The sequence below is a fragment of the Asterias amurensis genome, chromosome 4 (genome assembly GCF_032118995.1).
Source record: "Asterias amurensis chromosome 4, ASM3211899v1".
Lineage (NCBI taxonomy): Eukaryota > Metazoa > Echinodermata > Asteroidea > Forcipulatida > Asteriidae > Asterias > Asterias amurensis.
The window spans coordinates 10,702,455-10,723,452 of NC_092651.1; the positions used below are offsets into that span (position 1 = coordinate 10,702,455).

At 37.3% G+C, this 20,998-nt stretch overlaps 1 protein-coding gene across 1 annotated transcript in view; it reads right to left on the reverse strand.

Annotated features, from left to right (window-relative positions):
* LOC139935873 (TBC1 domain family member 1-like) overlaps window positions 1-20,998 on the reverse strand; it is a 69,849-nt gene that overhangs the window by 17,205 nt on the left and 31,646 nt on the right. The window contains exons 4-10 of the mRNA XM_071930486.1: window positions 13,672-13,795; window positions 10,542-10,633; window positions 7,430-7,579; window positions 6,084-6,197; window positions 4,249-4,341; window positions 3,241-3,596; window positions 648-802 (exon numbers count right to left, since the gene is read on the reverse strand). Of these exons, the coding sequence (XP_071786587.1) occupies window positions 648-802; window positions 3,241-3,596; window positions 4,249-4,341; window positions 6,084-6,197; window positions 7,430-7,579; window positions 10,542-10,633; window positions 13,672-13,795 (1,084 nt within the window). The remainder of the gene's footprint in view (window positions 1-647; window positions 803-3,240; window positions 3,597-4,248; window positions 4,342-6,083; window positions 6,198-7,429; window positions 7,580-10,541; window positions 10,634-13,671; window positions 13,796-20,998) is intronic.

Consider the following 20,998-nt stretch of genomic DNA (forward strand, 5'->3'; position numbering starts at 1 on the left):
TTCAAGCCTTGCAAATATGATGTGATAAGCTGTTGAAATAAACCCTGAATTATGAGCGCAAAAGCTTGGGAGCCCCGAAGCCTGCCAACAATTATTTATCATTGACTTTTAAAGCCCTGCTCTGCCATCTGGAGTGTTCCATATGGTTTTATCTTCATGTTCTTATAAATAAAAAATTGTTCTTGTTCAAAGCCATTGGACACTTTCGGAACAGAAACAAAATTAAAAGTTCACAGATTTACAAATAACTTACAGGGTTTACAGAAGGTAATGGTGAAAGACTTCTCTTGAAATATTATTCCATGAAATGCTTTACTTTTTGAGAAAACATTAAACAATATCAATTCTCAATATCGAGAATTACAAATTTATTTTAAACACATGTCATGACACGGCGAAACAGGTGGAAACAAGGGTGGGTTTTCCCGTTATTTTCTCCCGACTCCGATGACCAATTGAGCTTAAATTTTCACAGGTTTGTTATTTTATATACAAGTTGTGATACACGAAGTGTAGGCCTTGGACCAAACTGTTTACCGAAAGTGGCCAATGGCTTTAACTCTTAATGGCTTCTTTTTACTGGAATAAAAAATTTAAAAAAGGATTTCTGGTTAAAAATTGAGAAAAAATCCCCCCAATGTATGTACCTTGTCCATGTTTTGATTCGCTGATGGGCGTGACCACACGGTTGAAGATTTGTTGTCTCCATGACATCCTACGAGCAGTGGATGCTCCTGGGTAGGGACTGTAAGGGCTTAGCGTCAGCGTATGTGGTCTGTCATCATAGAATGCGCTATTCGTTCTGGATAGGAAGGAATTAGGAAAATGAGTCATGTCAATCAGAAAGGTCTTACAAAACAGGAAAGATGTTATGTGGTCTAAGTGATGTTTGAAGCTTAGCATGGTGTGAAGGATAAGAATAAACTATAAATAATAATAACTTCCGAGTACAACCTGGTAACAATTCTTTTTTTAGGGAGTGTTGGATCTGAAAAGAGCAGTGGTCTTCACGTTTCAAACAGTATACTCTGCTCATCTTCATGAGAGAAAAAAAGTTTTGCTTGTCTTCAGAGGCAAAACTTTTTTTCTGTTTTTGCAGTGAATTTTTTTGCAGGAGTTGAACATTTGTTGCAAATTTGTGACATCAAAATTTGTATATCGCATTCGCATTTGTATTCGCAGGAAGGATGAACCGCGCTTAAGTCACAGGTCCTGTGTATTGTATCATGCATGTGAAAGTACCCATGGGTTTGCCAGGGTGTTTCTGGCATAGTTGGCAACAGATCACATTGCATCAACTTGTAAACCCCTACAAGATGCTATGTAAGTGGGTCGTACAATACAGTCAACTCTGCATGTCCTATATATAAACATGTTGTCAAAATAATGAGGAATTTGAAATGCTTGTTTTGTGTGATTAGGTGCTTAATAAGAACCAAGAGCAGGCGAGTTCAATTTTTATACAGCTATTACTTAAAGGCAGTGGACACTAGTGGTAATTGTCACAGACCAGTCTTCACAGTTGGTGTATCTCAACATACGCATAAAATAACAAACCCGTGAAAATTTGAGCTCAATCGGTCGTCGAAGTTGCGAGAAAATAATTAAAGAAAAAACACCCTTGTCACTCGAAGTTGTGTGCTTTATGATGCTTGATTTCGAGACCTCAAATTTTAAACTTGAGGTCTCGAAATCAAATTCGTGGAAAATTACTTCTTTCTCGAAAACTACGTCACTTCAGAGGGAGCTATTTCTCACAATGTTTTATACCATCAACCTCTCCCCATTACTTGTAATCAAGAAAGGTTTTATGATGATATTTATTTTGAGTAATTACCAATAGTGTCCACTGCCTTTAAACCAGTTGTGTAATTTGTTGGTTTTTAATATGCATCTTAAAATGAAATTTAGGAAATTTGAGGAGGTGGGGGGCTATTTTTTTCTTTGAATCAAGTATCACCCACAAGATCTGTCTTGTTCAATTTATTCCTAGAAAAATAAAAAAACAAGCAACAAGCAACAAGCAAATTAAGCTTTCCTTGTACAGTGGTTTATTTGTCATCCCTTCAGATCTTGTTATTCTTTTTAATGCCAATAGATTTTCTTCTTAAACTGTGTCTACAAGAAACACGTTTATTATCATAATTGGTTGTTTTTCTGATGTTTGTTCATTTAGAAAGCAGTGCCCTCGAGCCATGAATTTTAATGACACAGTTTAGAAAGTAACAGCCCTGAAGAAATCAAACCATAGGATTCTTGTTCTCAGGGGAACTTGTCGTTCAAGGCAAACAATCAACCAGAGCGTCAGATTTTCCCACACAATCTTCATTATGTTCATAGCCCTTGGTAAAGAGCCCAAGAAGATTGCCTTGTTCGAGAAAAACAATTTTTTTGGGGGGAAGCCTTAAAAATTGTTAAAGAAAAATCTAAATAACATCATGGACAAGCAGTTTCTCAGTAAAGCTGTGCCTCTCCGTTTAGTGACAGTCTATTATTATCCATAGCCCTTGGTAAAAAGCTCAGGAAGATCTTCTCTTTCGAGATAAACATGATTTCTGGGGGAAGCCTTCCAATTTTCTTTTGAAGAATCTAATGAAATAACATCACAGACAACAACTTCTCAGTAAAGCTGCGCCCCTACGTTAAGTGGCAGTTTTCGACTGCAGGCCCAAAAGCATCAATCCAACAAGAATGAAAAGACAGCATGGTGATTTGTGAGTATAAATCCATCCTTCTAGCAGTTTTTTTCTCTGTGTTGGGGGCATGAACAGGGCAGGGTTGAAGCAAGGGCACTTTCTTTGGGAGGGTGTATGGAAGTCAATTTCCAACAGTTGTTTTTTACTCAGGGGTCGTCAGTTAGCAAGCTTGTAAAAACAAAATAGTTGAAAACAATTTGCGGTACATAATACAAAAACAAGAGAGCTTACCAGATAAATGGAGCCGTCTGTATTTTGTATGCAACAGGCTTATGGCAAAGTGCATTTGGTTTCCAACACACCCACCCTAATGCCATCAAACTGTGTGGGCAAAAGTTTCTCCAATGTGTCATAACCTGGGAGAGTCGTATTCATTGATTTCCTAAGGTGGGCCATTCCATAAATCCGAAAAGTGGGTCAGGTCTCAGATTCATTTTTTCTGAGGGGAATAAAACTAGGTCTAAATCATCTTGCATCCTTTGGCTATCTGGTGCTCAATTCTCAATGTGTTGTTATTATTGTAATTATTTTTAGAAATGTTTACCTTAAAAGCGGCACCTTGCGCAATGGGGTTGGCTTCTGCACTGCTTGAAGGGCCGTCTTGGCTGTCTGCGGATATTGAAAGCTGCTTTCAGGGGGCGGGGTCTTGGGCGATGGTGAAGGCGTGTCACCAAGGGTTTTACTGCGAGGGCGTGTCATGGGGGATACCATGAACTCCGGTAGGCTGTCCTGTTTGCACATGATGGGGCTCGGTCGTCGGGGCCGATCTTTACTGTCAGGCGGGGTGGGGATGTCGTCCATGCTGTATTTGTGTGTCGTTGTGGGTGTGACGATTTGAACAGGGGGTGTGTGTAGGGCTGTGGAAACAGGGGAGTCTCGTGGAGATTCATGAGGTGACTCCTAAAGAAAAGATACAATAGAAGTTGTTAATGAAACAGAGCTGCCAACATTTGCATCTTGCAAAAGGGAGATTTTGTATAATAATCAGGGAGTATTAGTTTCACATTTAACATAAATGAACATAAGTTTCCTTAATCAGGGAGAATTTCAAAATTTCTTTCATCAGAACATAGAAAATTTGGTTTTATTTTCAGGGAACTTTCCGCAGAATCAGGAAGAGTTGGCAGCTCTTGAAACATTTATGCAACCAGAAAAACAAAGTTATATGAAATGGTAAACTTTTGTTAAAAGTTAAATTTCAACCAAATGATCTTCTCATGAATGGACTATGTTCAGAAAAAAATAGGTTTTGAATTCACTCTTCAAAAAGTAGAAAGGTAGAAAGGAGAGAGTCTTCAGCTTTTCTTCAGTTACAAAGACTTTAGGGCCCAAGTTCACGAGCTACTTACTGCAAATTCTGTGCTTATGTTCCTTAAGGAATCATGCACTCTAAAGTGCACCAAAAATGCAAAGTTCTGTGGGAAAACAGGCCTTAAAAATTTGACCCAGATCACAAGTGTGAGTACCCTAGAGTTGTAAAAGGTAGTGTAAAACTTAGATTATGTTAGATCACCTATTAAAATAAGTGACTTCAGTTAACTGTGTAACTTACAACACTGTTAATGGATTCTTGGGTGCCTTGTCTACTCCTGTAGCCAGTATTGGGGAAACTCGTCTGATCTTCAATGGAATTTTTCTTTTTGTTCTAAAGCAAAAAGACACACAAAGGACTAATAAGTTAAAATGTTCCAATCAAACTAAACACAATAAAAAAAGCAATACATAATACAGTTTTATATATGGCAAGTATCTTAAAGGCAGTGGACACTATTGGTAATTACTCAAAATATTAATAAGCATAAAACCTTACTTGGTAACGAGTAATGGGGAGAGGTTGGTAGTATAAAACATTGTGAGAAACGGCTCCCTCTGAAGTGCCATAGTTTTCGAGAAAGAAGTAATTTTCAATGAATTTGATTTCGAGACCTCACATTTAGAACTTGAGGTCTCGAAATCAACCGTCAAAATGCACACAACTTCGTGTGACAAGTTCGATGACCGATTGAGCTCAAATTTTCACAGGTTTGTTATTTTAAGCATATGTTGAGATACACAAACTGTGAAGGCTAGTCTTTGACAATTACCAATAGTGTCCACTGCCTTTAAGACACTTAAAAAACAGAAACATTTGGATTATAATCCTGTTCTTTTCTTTTTATCAATCAGTCTGTTAACTACTTTTTCGCCATTTGCTTTAAAACTATGTCATGTCTGTTGCCATCTTACTGCTGAAAAATTTAGCGCATTAAGTTCTCGCATTACAATTTCTTGTGGCAAAGTGCAACATGCAGAAATCTTACCTTCAATAATTGTTCGTAAAACTTTGGTATAAAACATTGTGAGAAATGAGGTAACGTGGTTTTTGAGAAAGAGCTAATTTCTCACCCAAATATTAAAAGATCTCAGCTGAAGCCTTTTATTAGCAACTGAACGCACACAAACTTTTGCAAGAAGCGTGTTTTTTTCTTTCATTATTCTTTTGCACATTCGATGATCAATTGAGTTCAAATGTTTACATATTTGTTGTTTTATGCATGTGTTGGGACACACCAAGTAAACAAACTGGTGTCTTTGACAATTAACCAAAGGTGTCCAGTGCCTTTAATGCAGCTTGTTTTCTACAACAAGGCCACATTTAATAAAAATGTATCAGCTTCGTTTTCTGTAAAAACAGCTTTCTGAAACTAGGCCCTGCAGGCCAAAACAGGATCCTTTTAACTGGCCAGGAAATGTGTTTCGAGAGTGCTTTTAAAATTATGAATTTATCCCTGAAAACAAAAAAGAATGAAAGGGGGGGGGGAATCAATTCTCACGGCATGATATTTGGTTCATAAAAAAAGTAGGACAATCTTTATTGAGCACAAAGGCGAACATTAAGTAGGCAGAATATCATGCCTGTGGTCGATTTCACAAAAAGATTGGGACAAGTCATAATTGAGGACTAGATATTAAAATTTTTTTAAAAACTAGGTCGAGATAAGACAAATCTTTTAGAACTCTTTGTGAGTTCCACCCCTGTGAAATCCACCCCTGATTCTCCATATTGTAATGAGCATTAATGAGCATTGTATGCATTTTGTATTCAACAGTCTTGGTTCTCACTTCCCAAAAGCGCTTTGAGATTTCATTGTAATTTTGCGCTGTATAAACTTTTATTATTATAATTGTTACGAAAGTGTACTATTTTGAAAGTGAGATACTTTTGAACGCCAGGTGGCAGCAGACTAACCAGGTAAATTGCCATTGTTTTCATAGTTCTAAGCCTGCGTACAATCCCAAGAACAATGGATTTACCAGGTAAGTCTATACTGCCACCAAGCGTCCTAAAAGTCCCCCCATTGTTTTCAAACCTCATTAGAAACAAACCAGCAGTATCAGATTACTTACTCTCGACAACAGGTTCTCAAAGGAAGTCGCCAGTGACTTCTTGGCCTTCTTGAAAGCCCCGACTTTCCCCTCGCCACTTTCTGTCGATGCTCCTTTAGTGAGCACTTTCCGCTCCTAAGGCAGGGATACAGAGGAAAAACATATTTCAACTTGGGTGATCCATATCTTGGCAAAGTTTTAATTAGAATGTATTTTTATTGAGCAATTGAATATTCTTCACAGCAGCTGCATGTGTTAGCCAAAGGGATTTTAAGGTATTTGACAAGCCCCCCCCCCCCCCCCTTTAAAGGAACACATTGCCTTGGATTGGTCGAGTTGGTCTTTGAAAAGCATTTGTAACCATTTGTTATAAAATGCATATGATTAGAAAGATATTTTAAAAGTAGAGTACAATGATCCACAGAAGTATCACTCGAAATTGCGTGGTTTTCCTTTTACCTCGTCGACAAACACGGTCGGCCATTTATGGTTGACTCCCATAAATGGCTGACCGTGTTAGTTCGCAAAGTAAAAGGAAAACCACGCAATTTCGAGGCAAATGTGTGTGGTTCATAGAATTCTACTTGTAAAATGTCTTTCTAACCATATGCATTTTATAACAAACGCTTTTCAAAGACCAACAAGGCAACGTGTTCCTTTAAATCAAATATGGGGACTGTCCGAAACATTCCTTGGGGAATGGTGTTTTCGCAGTGTTTCTAAGGACAGGTTTTTGGTTAATAATGTTGAACTAAAGGTTTGCACTGAAGGTTTGAATGCAGGTAAAGTAGCAAGCTCATGAGATGGTATTTTTTTTTGAAGCTTTGCAAGTAATGTTTGAAGTGGAGGATATTTTGACAAATTGTCTCTCCTTGGTAAACCATACAGGCACACTGTGCTGTGAATTGCCTGTATTGTGCAGAGCTCTCTTCAACCCTTTCATTTAACTTGTAATTTAACTTTTAAGGGATTAAAAGTTTCTACTTTATAAACTTTGTTTTTCATTTTGAATAAAGTATAGACATCCTTGAATAATTGAATAACTGTTTTATGTTTTGTGTTTGGTAAACCATTATAAGGTGCTAACTAAATGGGTCTCAAAATTCATCACTGCAATAACCTTTCTTTCTGAAAGTTTGTATATACTCAGTGCCTTGAGTACCTTGTTTGGTAGATACGTGCGCTATATAAGACTTCGATATTATTATTATTATTATTATTATCATACAGGCTTCTACATTATGCACCATATAAATGTCTCGCATAATTATAAGTATTATTATTTTGGGACATTCTTGCCAAAACTCTTAACGCAGCTGTAGGGCCTACTGATGAAACAAGTCATGGTTGGTCAGTCTTGACAATACCTGCGTAGGACTTGCATTGGTGCTGTCTCCTCCACCACCAACCTCCGTGTCGCTGTTGTGAGTGTGTGCATTCTGCTGCTGCTCACAGATGCTGATCAGATGGCTCATGATGATTTCATTAGCCTCTTGGGCACTCGTAGCTCTGGCTTCCTGAAAGATGAAAGACACTTAATTGGTTTTGATACCTTTTGTTTTGGGCCATAACATGAATCCCCAACTCTTTGTAAAATAAGGAAGTATGTATAATTTACCTATAGAAGTATCAGCTTTATTAGTCGTCAAGTTTTTGAAAGAGAAGAGGTGAAAATGACAGCACATTGTTTTCAGGAGAGTTGCGCAAATCCGTTGTACATGCTAAAGTAATTTTCATCTCACTGAGACAACTTTTTTTCTTTTTTCATGACATTGTTTTATTCATTTCTCAAAATCTACAGCACCTCAGCACGTAATAACTTCAGGGGAGCTTTCTACTATCATTATCTTTAAACCGTGACATTTTAATGTAAATCTGTGGACGGCTGTGTCTTGTGTCATGCAAAAAGTACCCAAACCCTTTAAAGGCTTTACACAGAAATCAGAGTTGATAAAATAGTCGCAAACAGTGTTTATGTTTTGTGTTATCACTCGTGCTTACATCTGATTCGTTGTGCGACGCCATTAAACAATGTTTTAAAAACGGTGCACAAATTTTTCAACAAATATAAACACATTTTCCATAATTTTGGTTGTAACAACCGAAATCAGCTGTTGCGTATATTTAGGTTTTCAGAAACAGTTTTCTCCAACATGACTTCATTTCTGAGGAAGGTATTTCACTGGAAAGATGTTTCGTTTCTAGTATCGATAAGCTTTCAGACTAAAATAAATCAATTGTGTTTTTTTATATCCTTACCAATTCTGTATAATGCATTACAAATATTTTAGCTATTTTTAGGAAACAAAATATGTAGACCCCTTCTTGTGCAGATGGATATGTTCTATAAGACACACTGTGAGCACAGCGTTTGTCAAACAGTTAATTCACGCACATGTGTTGCACAGAATGAAACTCTCAGCATGAGTGCACTGTTAAGCTCATGACATCATAGTTAGAGAGGTTTAAACTACGTGTCAAAGTTGACAAAGAATATTATTTGGTTTCACTCCAAGACCAAAGTTTGTCCAAAATTTATAGTAGGTTTATATCACACACACAAAAAAATACATAAATGAATAAAATGAATAAAAACTAATTCGGGGTGAAACCAGGGCCCCTAAGAAGGAACAAATTTATGATGTAAAAATATCAAAATATTCTTTCAGGCAGTAAACATAAATCAATGATGCATGCATTTCACATTTTCAAAGTATAAATGGAAACAATGAACACATTTTCACCCCCCCCCCAAAAAAAATAAAAAAACAACCAAATAATTATGAATAAAAACAGTTCTTTCAATTATAAAATGATTTTTAAAACCAAAAGAAATATGTTAAAGACATCTCTAGCAAGCAATGTTTTAGCGGAATATGACAAATCTGAAATAATAATAAACCTCAAAAAAAAAAAAAAAAAGCAAACACCTGATAAAAAAGAAAGGATTTTTTTTGTAAAGAGTAAAACAACTCAAATTCACTCACGATTCTGTACACAGATTGAATCTGCACATGATGCATTGGGAAAAAACAAAGATAACTTATCCATCTATTTCTGGACTGAATAATTGCATCCATCGATCAAAAGCTATGACTCGATCATCGAGGGACCCTCGCCCAGTTCTCATCACACCAGGTGGCAGACAGTATTTCCCTTTATAAGCGACAACCGAGGCATGCTACCTCTCTCTATTTATCGTGCATGTCTTCACTGCACACTATCAGGCCCTAAAAGGTGCCAACTTGCACTTAGAAAAACAAGAACTGCCTGTTAAGACTCGGGGTTTGCGCTTTGTCTTTGTAGACTCAGTCAGCTGCTTCAGGGACCTAGCCCTACCCCCTATCATATTAACATTTATGAACATGGCCAGTCAAAATCAAGTGTACTATAATGTATTAAAAAGGTTCAGTTTTGGGAGCTTTCTGAATGTTCGGTTTATAATATAAGAAAGACTCTCCAGGTATCTTGTGTGAAAAGAAATTAACTCAATAAGGCAAACATCAAATATTGGGCGCCTTCCATTTGACTGGTTTTGTGATGCACCTCATTTCACAAACTTATTTGGGTATTGGGGATTGGAAACCATGATATATTAAAAACTTATAATCATTTCACACCCCCTTTCACCTCTCCAACTACCCTTTAAAAGGCAGCAACATTTTTGTGTTTACTGCCAATTTCAATGAATGTATCGGTAATAATAATAAAGCTGATTCGACAGCAAGCAAGCACCAACAGAACCTTAAGTAAATGTTTGTGCACATACTATATGGCATATTGTGAACTGTACAAACACAGTTGAAGAATGGTTGAATGTCTATATTAGATGAAAGTTGACTTTAAAGACATATTTCTAATATCAGCCAGACTAAACAAACATACAGAAAGACTCCTGAGACTTATCCATCTGGCATTCTTTTTCAGATTTTGTGAGCTGGAATAATTTGTGGGCGAAAGGGGAGAATTTAAAATTCACTGAGCTGTAAGAAATCAGCTCTGGGTAGTCCGTTAGAAGCTGTTAGTAGCAGAAAATAAATGCAGAGAATTTAGAGCCAGGCAATGTCACTTAAAGTGTGGCTATAACTTGGCTTAAACTTGCTCACTACCAAATTCTGCGCTTGTAATCGCCATTCTTCGCTTACAGGGAAAGTGTGAAAAATTTCTTTGGTAGTTGTGTTTTTGAAATCAATTTGATGTATACAGTAAAGCATGTGAACATTATTTTCAAAAGGTGGTTGCGCTTGTGAGATATCACCGAAAATCCACAGCAGATAGGTCCAGAATAATTGGAATACACAATCTGAGAAACATTACTGACAGTATCGTTTCTCAAATTCATGTTTTAAAAACATGATATCTTGTTACGTAACCACACTATTTTGAATTGAGTTTTATCCAAATGCATTGCCATTAGTTTTACGAGTGATAACCAATAGTATACCTTTCCTTTGAACAGGAGAAACTTAGACTACACACCTTTGTTTTTGTGACGACGGAGCTGCGTTCTGACTCACTCAGCGTTTCCAGCTGCTTCAGCAAAATACTGTGCCCCTTCTCAGGAGATTGACCTGAAACATACAGGAGAAGAAAAAACATTAACCAGTCTTGTAAACATTAGATGTACAGATAATACATAGGTCATTTCATTCATTTAATTTATTCTGGTTGTAAACAGTGTTGTAGCTAGACCAATTTTAGTCCACAAAGTGCAGTTCAACAAAATTATTCATGTTTAGATATGTTTAGTAATTCAATACATGAATGTTTGTAAACAATTAAAGCCAATATTTTCACACTTCTTCTCCCCAGCCTCTATATGTTCATTCCTTACGATCATAACGAGACCCCAGGTAATATCTTATACTTCCATTTAGCCTTTAAAGGGTTTGGGTATTTTTTTTTGTTCTACACTAAACACAAATTTACATAAAATCTTGCACGGTTTAAAGATTATGAGTGTAGAAAGCTTCCCTCAAAATAGTACTTATAAATGGGGTAAAAAAAATTATGAATACTATTTTCGTCTCAGTGAGACCATAGAGCAAGGGTGAGACAAACATTATTTAAGCATGTACAATGGATTAACGCAACTCTCCTGAAAACATTGCTCTGTGATTTTCTTCTTTATATTTCCTCAAAACTTACATTTAGTTACAAAAGTTACATTATATTAAATATTAATCAGTGAGTAGAGATTCATGTCATGGCCAGAAAACTTGATCTACAAAAGGTATTAAAACCCTTTAAAACAGCCAGCACGCTACATGCATGCCAGAGGTATGTAGATGAAACCAATACAAGCTGTCACTTGGAACACTTGCTCTAATCAGTTGTAAATGTGCTCTAATCAGTTGTAAATGAGTAGTTCTAATGCATGCAAGCAGCATATACAATCAACATTCGTGGATTTGATTTATTTTGCAGAAGCTCAGCATAGATTGTCAGCTGTGCACATTGATAAATTCACCATGATTGATACACAAATTTGTATTATACAGTATGCAATGAATAGATGTTATTTTGCATCGGGGATACAAAATATTATTTAGTTTTTGTCCTTCCACTGAGTTTGTTAGATTGTTGCGGTTCACACTGCCTCAAGCTCGCCTGGTGGTCTAATGCAAGACATCTAGCTCTAGCATAGCAAAGGTTGTGGGTTCGAACCCCAACTGAGTGATTATGCCTACAAATTGTTATCACAAACTTGGGAAAGAGTATCATGTAGTGAGTGATAATACACAATGGTATAAGGCCAATGTACATTTTATCCTGTCCAACAATTCACCACTAGATGGTACTAGATTCACATCCCATCTAGAACCGGTGTTTCCCTCTCGAGTGTTCGCGTTCGGTCCCAGCTTTAGCTGAGTTTGCCCAATTCAGAATCCCATTAAACATGTTCTAGTGCATTGTCTTGTATCTCCAATGTTAAAGCCATTGGACACTTTCGGTAAACAGTATTGTCCAAGGCCCACACTTCGTGTATCACAACTTCTATATAAAATAACAAACCTGTGAAAATTTAGGCTCAATCGGTCATCGGAGTGGGGAGAAAATAACGGGAAAACCCACCCTTGTTTCCGCCTGTTTCGCAGTGTCATGACATGTGTTTAAAATAAATCCGTAATTCTCGATATCGAGAATGTGATATTGTTTTAATGTTTTCTCAAAAAGTAAAGCATTTCATGGAATGATATTTCAAGAGAAGTCTTTCACCATTACCTTATGTAAACCCTGTAAGTTATTTGTTTGTTAATCTGTGAACTTAAAAAAAAAAATTCAAAACAAGTTCCAAGTACAAGATATAATGGGATCCTTGGCTTTATTACCATAAAGAGATGTCATTGTCAACAAGAATATTTCAATGGCTCACACTCACTTTTTTTGATTTCAATGTGTATAGGCCTACAAATCTAATTTGTCAAAATAAATTTTCAATGAATTATCTAAGATATTTGTTTTAGTTAGGCCTATAGGTGAATTTCTTTTTAAAAAACTCACACAGAATTTGACTGTAATGTTGCATTCAGCATAGTTTTTCTGTTTTGACCTTCGGTCACTATGGATTTGCAAATGAATAAACCAGTCACATTTATAAATAACCATCACTTAGTTTGTCAATATTTATTGATTGATTTACTTTCATTAATGCAGAGTGTATTGCATGAATGTTTCCCCTTCAACAATGAATGTGGTACACCCAATGTAAAAAAGAAACAAAACGAAAAAACTTGAAAACACCATGTCCAAACAGCCCTGGGACGATAATGCAATTTGCATTCAAATGCTGTGATTGACACGCTCAGAATGCGTGGAATCTACAGTGTTCATAAGCCTTTTTGAGGTATGGCAGATTTGATAGGAGTGTACCGTTTGGTTTGGGTGTATATACACAAATTTACCCAAACCTTATAGTGTTGTAGCATTGTGTCCGCCATATCTCAAAAAGGCTTGTTGGCTTAGTTTGTAAAGAACAACGTTGATTCAATCCGGCATCATTCCACAATAGTGACTTTCCTCGCTTGCTATAACTTTTTTTAAACCCCCCCCCTTGAAGAAGGAAAAAAATACCCAAAACAATACAAAATGAGTAGGGTTAGATTGCCTCAGCTTAAAATGCAAACCGCACCTTCTTCAGAGGCATAAACAAGTACAAACAAATACAAATACATTTATAGCAATAAAGAGGCGCAAACGAAAAAGAGAAGGTATCCAGAAAAAGCGAGGAAATTATGGCCAATCAAACATATTAATTTAAAAATACCAGAGCAATTAACTAAATCATTGAATCCAGCTTGAAACAGGGTAAAATTGTCCTCTCATGATATCTATAGGCAAACTGTCCTATTTTTTCTTTCTTGTTTACCGCCTCTCCCCCCAAAACATTTACAAATCGAACTATGCCACATAAAATAAATAAAAATGTTACTGTCACAAACAGCTTTGCCCATACTCTCAGCTCTGCTTTAAACTTTCTCTTCTCAAATAAAAAACACGTAATAAAGTGAATTATATCACGCTTAAAAATGATACTCCTGCAAACATCTATGTCGGTGGGCGCTAAAAGCTTTTCTGGCGTGTTATTTATTCTGGGATTGCCACTAACCTTCCAAAGTCTGACAGAGCTTGTGCAATTGGTGCATTGGGCACGTTCCGCAGATCACATGGAGTTTACTTTTCTGCAGTGCGACGTTGAAGGACTGCCGTAGGGTGGTCATAATGCTATCAACCTGGAAACGATTCATGGAAACAAAAAATAATTATATTATATTGACTCGCCAACTTTAAATATTTACTCCCCAACATTGAAGTGCTTGGTAAGCCCGGTTCATTCTTCCGGTGAGTGCGAATGTGATAAAACACATTGCGGAGTATTCGCTGCAAAAACAGCCCATGACATCAATATTCGTATCGTATTCGCATTCGCAGGATATATGATCCGGGCTAAACTACAGGTCTTCTCATTCCATTACCAGCAACAGCAAAATCGGGTTCCTAAAATCTTGGACACAACAAGCACAAAAAGTGCAAGCTCAGAAGTTCACAGATGATCTCTCCTCGCAGTTTAGCAGAAACTCCTGTCCAAAAAAGGTTTCGTCAAAAACTGTTAAAAACACAACCCTGAAATTTTGGCAACTCTTCCAAACAACACTGTTCCAACCAACATGGAGGAAGGTCATGGCTTTATCTTCCTTTTCAGAACTCAAAGTTTCAGAAAACAAAGATCAACAAACGCAACAAATATCACCAATACCATAAACCTCACATGCAAGTAATTTTGTTAAGGTTGACTACTTACCAGTTTAGGAAAATCACATTCAATTTACAGATAAAAAAATACCTGCAAAAGCTCTCTCTAACACCTCAATGCTTACATTATGTAAATATACAGGTATCGTATTACCCTTGCTCTATGATATTACACATTGTTTATAAATACATGCAATCTTCACATGTGGGTATCGACCACTGTAGGTTTATACATGTAGCTCCATGGTTTGAGTGATTTGGATGCAGCAATATGCATTAATGAGTTCAACTTGAGGTCTACCCTTATACACACACAAAACTCCATATGTGGTAAATTGCAACTGAGTTACTAATGGTTTAACTCCATAGGATGCTTCTAATCTTGCTAAAAATGAGTATTTATTTATTCAAAGTATCATATACAGGGATCGAATTTTACACTGGGCCACATGCCCTAGGCCAGTAGCTTCAGTGTCGAGCCTGTAAAGTCATGAACGGACAAGTCCGGTGGTCTTATGTGACACAAGTTAATACTATACTGACTTTGAGTATTTTTTATTTTTATGTATTCACAGGTAAGCAGGGAATTTTGGCTTGTGCGTGTGCGAACTCCATCCAGGCATTCTTCTCTTACACATATTCGGTGCATGGTGTTCGTAAGCGCAGAATTCGGCAGTAAGCAGAGCCATGTAATTGGGCCCTGGAATTGGGCCCTGGGCCCAATTTCATGGCTCTGCTTACCAACGAATTCTGCGCTTGCGATCGCGATTTCCCGCTTACGTGCAAGCGCCGAATTTCTGCGCTAGCCTTGTAAGCCTAGAATGCCTAGTAACGGGGAGTACGCACGTGCAGAAGCCAAAATTCACCACTAACCCATGAAATACGCTTGCTGTAAGCACCGAATTCCCTGCTTCCGTAAGCGCCGATTCTGTGCTTACGGTAAGCAGAGCCATGAAGATGGGCCCTGATTTTTAGGCAGACATATTTTTTATTTATTTGTAAATCACCTTACTCCACATACATGTACTGGGCCTTCGGCGCTAGTCCTGCAAGCAGAGAATGGTGTTCGTAAGCGCAGAATTCAGCGGTAAGCAGAGCCATGAAATTGGGCCGAGATTTTTAGGCAGACTTATTATTTATTTATGTGTAAAAGTCATCTATAAGAAGTTCCTGTGGACAGACTTCATCATAGGTGAGCCTGACTTAAGGGGAAATGAACAGCGACAAAACAAAGCTCCTGACCTTTTGGTCACCTCCTTGGGGGGTAAATTTTCAGCAGCTTGGGGCTATAGTGTTGCAGAACTTGATCAATGTGCCATAGACTAATTGGGCAATTTCAAAAGGGGGAGGGGGAGGGGCTAAGACAGGTACAGGTACAACCAAACCATCGCTTTTAGTTGCGCCAACAACTCAGACAAAATGAAAGCGACACCACTGAACACTGTTATTAGGGCCTACTGTTACAATTGAGGAGAGTAATTGGTGGTCAGAGAATGCAATGGATAATTCTTTCCCTGCCACTTGGAAAATTACTAGTTTAATAGAGAAAGGACCTCTATGCTATAACATACATGCAGGGTTAATTCTCCCCCAGGTTTTATCCAAACTGTGGGGCAGTTTGGACCAATTTTTTCTAGAAGTTTTAAAAGCCCTACTAATGGTTTTTCCTTGTGTTTTTTTGTGTGTGAAATAATAAATTTATTTGTTTGTTTGTTCTGCATTTCCGCTGAAATTCGCGCTCATGACAAGCAAATAACTCGGCCCAGCTTGTGCATGTGCAGAACCCTCTTAAGTGTACATGTACATTCATTTCAATGCGCATTAAGTTTCGACATGACAGAATTAATGATTGAGATTAAAATCAGTCTCCTCACTTGCTGTATCTCAACATATGCATAAAATAACAAACCTGTGAAAATTTGAGCTCAATTGATCGTCAAAGTTGCGAGATAATAATGAAAGAAAAAACACACCTGTCACACGAAGTTATGTGCTTTCAGATGCTTGATTTTGAGACCTCAAAATCTAATTTTGAGGTCTTGAAATCAAATTTGTGGAAAATTACTCCTATATCGAAACCTACATTATTTCAGAGGGAGCCATTTCTCACAATGTTTTATACTATCAACCTCTCCTCATTACTCATTACCAAGTAAGGTTTTATGCTAATAACTATTTTGAGTAATTACCAACAGTGTCCCCTGCCTTTAAATGTGCACAAAATTGCACACAAAACAAAAATGCCTTAAGTATATATATACATGTACCTTGATAAATTTTTAAACAAACTTGAAAAAAAAAAAACCCACGATCAACCAACCAACATCACACTCTAGCTCAATTGATATTTATGGTTGATATATTCAATTGATATTGTCAGAGGCCAATTGAAAATGTCAAGTTATCAAGTTTTTCTTTCTGGATTCAAATCTCATTTAAATTTGTTATAATTGAAAAGCAAGGCATTCAGGCTACATTACACACAAACGGATACTTTGAGCTAGAAATAATGAAAAACATGTGCATGCTAAAGGGAACAATTAAGTTAAGTGTATACCTTGAAATGTATACAAAACAAAAATTAAGCACTGATTTCAAGAACAAACAAGAAATTATGCCTCCCAAAACAGAATCAGCTTCGGGATTCAGTGAAATCAAAGAAGACTCCCAACAAAAATAGTCAAAAATTTAGTTTAAAAATTTCAATTGCATGGCAAAGGATTCCTTCATCTTTAGACTGACTGTCCAGGTTTAGCCCTTCCTCCGATAGATGAAACTTTACCTCGGAAGTTAATCCCCAATCTTCCCAGAACTGAGCATTAAATAAAGCACAACAAATCCGGGTGTTTATTTTGATTCACTTCTTGTGGAGCAAAGGGATGCGCGCTCTCCATGGATATGACGTACATAAGTGTTCTTAGAAAATTCACTCCGTCATACACTTGGAATAACTCATGGCTGGATTAATATTCCTACTTCACCTTTTATGTCTTAAAGGAGTTATGTATAACCCTACAAAATGTCTGCAAATGCACCAATTATGGTGTAGTGTTAAAGGTTTCTAGCTTCTGAGCCTTAAGGCCCGGTCCCCCTGCAGCAATAACGAGAACGATAACGATAACGAAGCAAAGAGAACGCAGTCCATTGGTTGAATAGGCGTGTGCGTATTCTGCGTGGAGCAATTCAACCAATAGAATGCGTTCTCTCTGCATCGTGATCGTTATCGTTATCGCTGCAGTGTGACTCAGCCTTTATACTATTATTATGAAAACACAATCTGAGAAATGTTACTGACAAAAATGCTTCATGGATTAAAATTTTGAGGCATAAAAAGTGATTATTTTTTTATATCCAATGTACTTCGAAGTGAAATGTTTCCCAAAATGCTTTATACTATCAAAAGCAGCAGCAGGTTTTGAGCTCTACAGGTAAGTATAAGTGAAGTAGACCTACATCTATGATAATTTGTGTCAAGCCTGTTCAGCAACTGGACAAGGGGAGAAGACAATGAAGACATTTCAGTTTTAAATGTGGGGGAGGAAAACCCCCAGATAATTATTCCAGGGAAAACCCACGCAGTCAACTAGGGACTGAAAACCCAATCCACGTAGTGCCCCCCCGGTGTGATTCCAACCAGGCTCCCAGAGGTGGAAGTTGAGGCAAGACACCCCTACACCACCACTTTAATGTCTGCATATAACCTACACCTACATGTAGAGCCCCCTAAATTCAAGGAGGTTCTTGAGAGTAATTGTGAAGGCAGTTCAATGACTGCATTATTATTATTTGCCTCTCAGTGGGACAGCATCAGCGTAGGCTGGAGGTGATGAAGGAGTGGTACAGAAACACGCTGACCTTTCCGCATCTTTGAATACTTATTAAAATATTCATTTCATTTTAAAAATAAATAAATTAACCTGAAATATTGGTTGTCTTGTTTATAAACCATTGTTTATTATTAATGTTTGGTTCCCGGACCCGCCTTGCTACTTTATGGTAATAGGGCCTTCTCAAACGTTTTGGAAAAAAATAAAATATTTACTAAACCAGGATTTGAACCTGCAACCTCAAATCAAGCTTTTTAGTTCTATGTTGGCAGATGCCTTAGTTTGTCAATACCTTTTTTTCTGGGGGGGGGGGGGGGGGGGGAGGGCGTAGAATGCAAGGGATTACACCCAGTTTGTGACACAACCTAGCAAGTGGCAGTAAGGGGATCACCATAAGTATCACTTCTTGTCTTCCAAAGAAGTAAAACCACTGACCAGGTCTACACAAGTTTCTTTTTCGTTCGACACCAAGTTTTCAATGAAAACAAGTATTTTTTTTAAAACCTATTGTTATTGTTTTCCCCTAATTTGTTTTAAAATTTTTACCAACAACAATTTGTAAGTAACATTACATAGTACTGCATAAATAATTTGTTTTGAGTTATTTTTTAATGCAGAACCAAAATCATAAAAAAATGTTTTCCCATCCACATGTACATACATCAAACTTATACTAATTTGGTCTAAGTATTATTTAAACAATATTTGAAAACCCAGTCTCATCCCGAGTCACTCCATAGGAAGCTAAAATTGGCAATTAACTCTGGAGGGTATAAACCCTCATAATGACAAGCAATCAAGCTGTGCCTCTAGTACCAACCTCCTCAGACACACGTAGATTGTGACAGAGATCCCTGCACATTTAAAGGCACTGGACACTATTGGCAGTTATTCAAAATAATTGTTAGCATAAAAACTCACTTCGTAACGAGTAATGGAGAGCTGTTGATAATGATAGTATAAAACATTGTGAGAAACAACTCCCTTTGAAGTAACATGGTTTTCTAGAAAGAGGTAAATTCTTACTCAAATATTAAAAGACTTCAGGCCTGAAGCCTTTTATTAGACATCTGAAAACAAAACAAATTTGTGCAAGAAGTTTTCATGCAACTTCGATGACCATTTGAGCCCAAATTTTCACAAGTTTGTTATTTTATGCATACGATGGTATACACCAAGTGAGAATCCTGGTCTTTGAACATTACTAAACGTGTCCAGTGCCTTTAAAAAGTGCTTCATGTAGATTGTGACGGATCCCTGCATCTTTAATTAACCCGTTCATGGTTGTTTACCCGAGCTGAAGAGGATCCCCCAACAGTCCCCCTCCCCCCCCCCCAGTGGGCAGAATAATGCCTTCAACCTTTAAAGTCAATAAGAAGAGACCAAAAATAAAAACCTCGCTGGGAGCCGTTTTGCGCGTCCTGTGTACCCGCAGTCAGCACTTAATTTTTCTCGAGGGATACGACTAATGGAATGAGATTATCAACATGTGAAGTTGACACTTCAGTCGCTGTGCATTGCTGCGGTTATTGTCTCAGTGGGAGAGCCAACAGGAAGAGACAATGCTTTAAGAACAATGCTACTGAGAAAACACTGCAAGGCGACTCTTCTTAGGGAATCAACAAGTGAACAGTAAACATTAACCTGTCTGATACTGACAGTTCCTTAAATACACTGGACACCTTTGGTAGTTGTCAAAGACCAGTTTTTCTCACTTGGTGTATCTTAACATAAAATAACAAACGTGTGAAAATTTGAACTCAATTTGTCGTCAAAGTTGTGAGATAATAATGGAAGAAAAAACACCCTTGTCACACAAATTTGTGTGCTTTCAGATGCTTGATTTCGGGACCTCAAAATCTAATTCTGAGGTCTCGAAATTAATGAAAAACATGTGCATGCTGTAAGGAACACTTGAGTTAAATGTATACCTTGAAATATATATAAAACAAATATTAAGCACTGGTTTCACATGTTTTAGTGGAAAGTTACTTCTTTCTCAAAAACTACGTTACTTCAGAGGGAGCCGTTTCTCACAATGTTTTACTGTCAACATCTCTCCGTTGTTTGTTACCAAGTAAGTTTTTATGCTAACAATTATTTTGAGTAACTACCAATAGTGTCCAGTGCCTTTAAACAGTACCCTTTCTGATACTGACTGATCAACAGTTCATTAAACTATGCATTTTTAATGGAGAACTTGATAATACTTGTACCTTGATGTGAAGTATGACAACGCATTTAGAAAACTTAATTGTCATAATACATCACCTTCCTTAGGGTTAGTCTTGGTGCAAGGCGTTGTTATTCAATACCACTCAACTATCGATAGAATAGTCGTGATGTGTGGCAGCGTTGAGTGTATCATACATTACGTAGGACCTATAGAGGGTTTTCCCATAAGAATGTCTTGCACTAAGACTAGCTTAGGGTGAGCATGGAGGAAGGGGGTGAGAGCTTTGTGTACTAAGAAACTTCCAAATGACAGTGTTTCTTAATAGCATCAATGGTAACAAACATTAAACTTCGGTAGGTAAAAGTGCTGTATCTGACCGCCACTACTTAACTTGTTACGACCGATATAATTATTTTAATCTAATCCGATTAAAATCTCAATCCGATCTGGGTGAAAATGATTCAGTTTTTGGTCAACACAAGAAAGTGGAGATAAAAATGTTTGCACTGTTTCTTTTTCTGAATACATTCCCATCTGAAACAGTTCCAAAGGAGGAGTGAATGTTGTGGTACAAAATATTTCCTTCCTCTATAAATAAATTGTCCTATAGTGTGACTAAATGTTGCTATGACATGTTCAGATAGTTTCCTGATTTGGTAGAATTATACCAACAAACACAA